A 5639-nucleotide genomic window follows, 5' to 3' on the forward strand; every position below is an offset into this window, starting at 1 on the left:
AGTGCTAGGTGGGTACAAGTCAAAAATATGTAAGGAAACTCACTGTTCCTCACAAGAGAATTCTAATTGCCCTTAGTTCACTCAACTACTGACTAGGATAACCTAGTACTTGAGCAAGGGGTCAGGGGAAAAGAATCCCCTTTACCCAGCAGTCAATACTGTCTTTTATAGGGGTATACATGTGTAGATACTGAGAGGCAAGGTTTTGGTGGGCTTGTTCCCTCTAGTGTTGTTGTGGGCTCTGGTCAAAACTCCTCCTCCCCCCATTCCAAATAGGAAAGAACTAACTACATGAAGAAAGTGATTATGTAATCCAAAGAATTAAATAAAATCAAGAAGATCTGATAGTAACCAAAATCAGAACTCTTCACCTCCCCAAGCTTTAAATAGTGACTGTCCTCAGTCACTTGCTTTAAGAAGCAATAATGAAGGGTAAGTATAAGGAGTGTGGGTAAGGATAAAAGGTATCAATCAAAGTAAGATGAAGAAACAAAGAGAGTGAGTCTCAAGTAAGAATGAGTGTCCATAAAAGAAAGGGGTATAAGGGGATGTTAGAGTAAAGAGAATGTAACCTGTACCAAGGCCAAAGGCTTGCCAGACCAATCCTCTCCAACTCTAACATAGATGGTAGTAGTAGTGAGTAGTGGGTTTCATCCAACAGCTGCTCGGGTCTCAACCTGACACTTCTGGTTCTGATCTGCTGGGTCTGTCAAGGTTAAAATCTGATTACTGTCCTTGAAATCCTTCGTCTCACACTCAGTTAACACGAAGAACGCCCTCCCAATTATCATGTCGAACATTGTGTCCTTCACTACATGAACCAGCATCACCATTGATATTCCACCTACTGACACCTTGAGTCTTGGAATGACACCTTTGATTGCAATTGATCCTGCATTTGCTGGCCTGAGGTTTGTCCACACTTGCTCCTTTGGTACTCCCAAGCGTTTCCAAACGTCTTCATGCATCACATTCATAACAGCTCCCTGGTCCAGTAAGCTCTCAGTCTCCAATTTGTCGTTCAGCTTTACTGTTGCTAGCCTGACTGGTACACTTCCAGCCTTGTTGTTGCTGACTGGGGTGCCTATCTAACACTCCCTTGCTCGACACTGCTCTGATCTGACAGCTTCTGACGTCCTCCTGTGTAATCTGCTTGTGCTTGGTATTCTTGCTGGGCTTGACTGATTCTCATTGTCTCACCACTTGATCCTTGCAGATGCACTTCCGACCTTGTTCATCCAGCTTGCTACTACCCTTTGCAACAGCCTCTGCTGCTCATCTATCACACTATTCTCCCTCATCCTTGCTGGTACACTTCCAGCCTTGTTTGTCACACTTGCTCCTCTGCTCTGCTCTCGTTCTCGTTCTCCAGCTCGAATCTGACTCAATCCGACGTAATCTGCTGCTTTCCTGCACAATCTGCTCGTTCTCAGCTCTGCTGCTGGGCTTGACTGTGCTTTGTCGTCCTTGCATGCAACGCTCGTACCTGTGTGCTGATCTTCTCTGCTGTCAGTCCTTGCTTCCTCACTCATCTCTTCCTCCTCTGCCTTCACAGGTCCACTTCCAGCCTTGTTCAGCATTTCGTCTTGCATCTGAGTCGTCCTCATAAGCTTAGCTACATACTGGCACTCGAGCTCTGGAGCTATTGCAAACAACTCACAGTGTGTCAACATGACAACACTGTCCATCATCCAGTCTAAGACCTGCTTGATGATCTTGCTCGACTTGGCACTTTGCTTCAGTCTGACTTTGACTGGCTTTGTGTTAGCCTTCATGGTCCTTGCCTCCTCTCTTTGTCTCTTCACATCCCTCAAGTGTTCCTCCAACCTCGTCACCTCTGCATCCAAATCTGCTCCAAGAATGGCTTTGTGCTTTTCTCCCTCACTTGCATTCGACCTATCTTTTGCTTCATCAATTGTGCCTACTGTGAACACAGGCTCGTCTTCATAGTATCAGTCTATGTGCTCCTTCAACATTGCTCCCTCTACACTGGCTGGCACAAATGCCCCACTCATCAACACAATCTTCTGCCCCAACCTCATACACTTCCCCCTCTGAGTGTACTCACTCACAGTCCTACAGTCACGTATGAAATGTCCTTGCTTTCCACAAAAGTTGCAGGTCCTCTCGTGCTTCAGGTCAGATTTCACAGAATCGGCAGATTGGTCAGTTTTGCATGCTTGATTCATCAGCATCTTCCTGGACTTGCTTGCTTCGTTGACCTGGGCTTGTAACTCATTGAGCTTCCTCACAATCTTTGCATACTCGTCTCCTGCTTCTTTCTCTGGCTTCTCCTTTGGCAACATCACTGTCTGGTCTCAGCCTGCCTCTGTCTGCCCTGCTAGAAGAACGTGGTCTGCTAGCCTGACTACATCAGCGAATTTGAACAGCTTGCTCACATCCTTGTCCACATAGAGAATCTCCAGTCGTTGCGTCAGGTTTGTCCTCAGCATCCCTCTGATCCCTCTCCAGAACTCACAGTCTAACTTGCATGCTGACATCTTCCCTTGCTCCTTCAAGTACTCTGCTTGCACCTGGAACTCACAGCAGTAGTGGCCAAACTCTGTCTGCACCATCATTTCCTTCTCACTCTGCACATCAACTAGTTGCATGATATTGGCTCTCATGTAGTGTTGACCATTGATCAGCTCTGGATAGAGCTTTCTGATCTCCTCTTTCACGATGCTCCAATCACACGCTCCTTTCTTCTTCAACTCGGGCACAGTAGCCCACAAACTGCTACAGCTTGTTGCTGCATAGTACGTCACTTGCTTGCACATCCACTCAGCGTCCTTCTGGAAGTCAGCAGCTAACATCTCGATGTCTTCAAAGAACTGCAGAAGTTCCTCAAGCTTGCTGCTGTCAAAGTACAGTGCTTCTCTTGATCCTCTTCTCGGCAGCCACGTCATCGTACTTCTCGTGCGTCAAAACGGTCGGTTCGATTCAAAACAAGCGTAGCAAGGCCCTCGAGGCCAAGATCAAGACAAAATCAACCCAGACACTTTAGAACAGAGGCACCACCCCTTGCAGTGGGCTCCAAAATGAGAGGCAAGGTTTTGGTGGGCTTGTTCCCTCTAGTGTTGTTGTGGGCTCTGGTCAAAACTCCTCCTCCCCCCATTCCAAATAGGAAAGAACTAACTACATGAAGAAAGTGATTATGTAATCCAAAGAATTAAATAAAATCAAGAAGATCTGATAGTAACCAAAATCAGAACTCTTCAATACATGAGGAGGAAGTGTAACTAACTACAATGAGAATATATACACTTGTGAGTCCTACTGTGTAATGATCTGACACAATCAGTAATGTAGTGATAATAAAATACAAACCAGTAAATCAAATCCTTACAATCTGCTAGGTATTGTAATACTATAGCTTCTTGTATTCTGTTTGATAGTACTATTATTTCTGCTTCATACATAGATAAGGATACTAGTTTTTGTCCTTTACTTGACTAAGATATGAGCAATTCTCCTAAGAAGAATGTGTATCCAGATATTACTTTATTATTTTCTTACATCATTCTGTCTGCATCCATATAACCAGTAATATTATTATGATTTCCTTGTCTGAATACTAACCATTTATCTTTGGTTCCCTTTAAGTATTACATACAATGTACTACAGTATTATAATGTAACATGCTTAGGGATTTTAAGTATTTTGTGAGTTGTAATGTTATAAATACTATGTTTGGTTGTGTACAATCTATAATATATTGTAAGGATCCAACAATATTCATATACAGTATTTTGGACATATATGTGTATTCATCCTCTGGTAGATTATTGTCTGTAACTAATTGTGTATTTGGTTGCATAAGTGTTTACAAATTCTTTTTGTTTTGTAAGTTATATCAAATTAATATGTTTTTAATATAATGTCTTTGTCTCATCATTATTGTTTGTTTTTTTCTGTTGTGTTTGATTTCTATGCCTAGTAACTAATGTAATTTGCCTCTGTCTGTAATTTCTATATGTAATTATAGAGAGTTTTTAATCATATCAATAATATTATTACTTTGCACAACAATAGTTATATCATTAATGTGAACTAATAGTATTACAACTGTATGTTTGTTTTTCTTTACATAAAATACTACAAAGTTGTATTCTGATTGTGTAAAACCAATTGTATTAAGTATTTAGTATAAAGTTTTATACCATTATTGTCCAGCTTGTTTTAAACTGTATAATACTTTGTACAATTGTAATACTTGTCTAGGTTTTAACTTTATTAAATCACTTGGTGGAGGTTTAATAAATATTATTTGTTGTTATTGAGTTCTCTATTTAAGTATGCAGATTTAACATCTATTTAATGTATTTCATAGTTCTTTGAACATCCCTATACAATAATAAGTCTTATTGAAGATATGTGTGTAGTAGGTGCAAATAGATCATTATTATAATAATCTTTACTGTCTTGTTGAAATATTCCTTGTACAACTAATCTAGCTTTTTGTTTCTTGATAGAATTATCTGTTAGACGTTTTGTTTTATATACAAATTGTGTTCTAATAACGTTTGCATTATTAGGAGGATATATTGTCTCCCAAGTATTAGAGCATATTAATTGTTGTACTTCATTGTCCATAGCTTTATTCTAAAGCTCACAATTACTTCTATTGATTGTTTCTTTATACAATAATGGATCTACCATTATTTCTGTATGTAATTTGTTAAATTTGTTAAGATAAATCATAATATTTGTTTTGTCAACATATGATAGACCTTTTAAGCATTTACTAGGTAAATTTGTTTCACCTAAATGTTCTGTAACTTTACACTTTTAAGTAGAGTATTGTAGTTGTATAGTTGCTTTGGATTTTCAATCAGATTCAGCAGATTCTTGATTGGATTTGTTAGATTACATATTTTCTACCAATTTCTACTTGTTTTGTGTTTTCTGTTAGTGATTCACTTTCTCTGTTTTAATAAGTGTAGCAGGAGTGCCCCAAGTACTCTCTCTTATTGAGACATTAAGCAAGTGTCTACCTTATATACTACATAGTGAAGTCCAATAATCCGAGACATTCCAAGTGTAGTAACTCTACATAAGGCAATTAGGGATTTCCTAATCCAGAGCACAATCTAATACTCCCCTTCAAGCATTAATTAAGAACTAGGACTGTATGCCTAATAGTTTGTTTAGATGCTTGATCTGTAGGACATAGAGAGCTTTTGTAAGGATGTCTGCTAATTGGTTCTGTGATTGAACATAGCATACATTGATGTAATTGTTTTGAATATAACATTGTACAAAGTCTTTTTGTAAATCAAGATGTTTAGTACAAGCATTGTACATTATTTTGTCAGACTTTACAGTCTTTATTACACTTTGATTATTGTAATAAATTGTAATGGGTGCCAATTCAGTCTGTAGTACTTCTTCAGCAAATCATTTGAGCCAAATGGCTTCTTGAGTAGCATACACTAGTGCTTACAACTCTGCTTTGTAAACAGATAGTAGTACCAAGTTTTACTGTTTGCTTGACCAAGATATGGTTGATTTAGCTAATTGAAAGATGTAACCATTTATTGCTTTATGTCCTTCTGTCATTCGTCTGTCTGTATCACAATAGCCTCATAGTTTTAAGGCATTTGTGCTTCCAAGTTGAAGCCAACAATTTGTTATA

The 5639-nt window shown here is 38.9% G+C and overlaps 1 protein-coding gene across 1 annotated transcript; it reads right to left on the minus strand.

Moving 5' to 3' along the window:
* Nucleotides 1-650: 650 nt before the first annotated feature.
* On the minus strand, nt 651-2909 carry FOMMEDRAFT_159666 (uncharacterized protein; the record flags this gene model as incomplete). The annotated part of the gene is made up of 4 exons (XM_007269459.1): nt 651-1071; nt 1201-1942; nt 2069-2294; nt 2352-2909. The coding sequence occupies 4 exons, from the start codon at nt 2907-2909 to the stop codon at nt 651-653; spliced, it is 1947 nt and encodes a 648-aa protein (XP_007269521.1).
* Nucleotides 2910-5639: the final 2730 nt, after the last annotated feature.

The sequence above is a fragment of the Fomitiporia mediterranea genome (assembly GCF_000271605.1).
Source record: "Fomitiporia mediterranea MF3/22 unplaced genomic scaffold FOMMEscaffold_10, whole genome shotgun sequence".
NCBI lineage: Eukaryota > Fungi > Basidiomycota > Agaricomycetes > Hymenochaetales > Hymenochaetaceae > Fomitiporia > Fomitiporia mediterranea.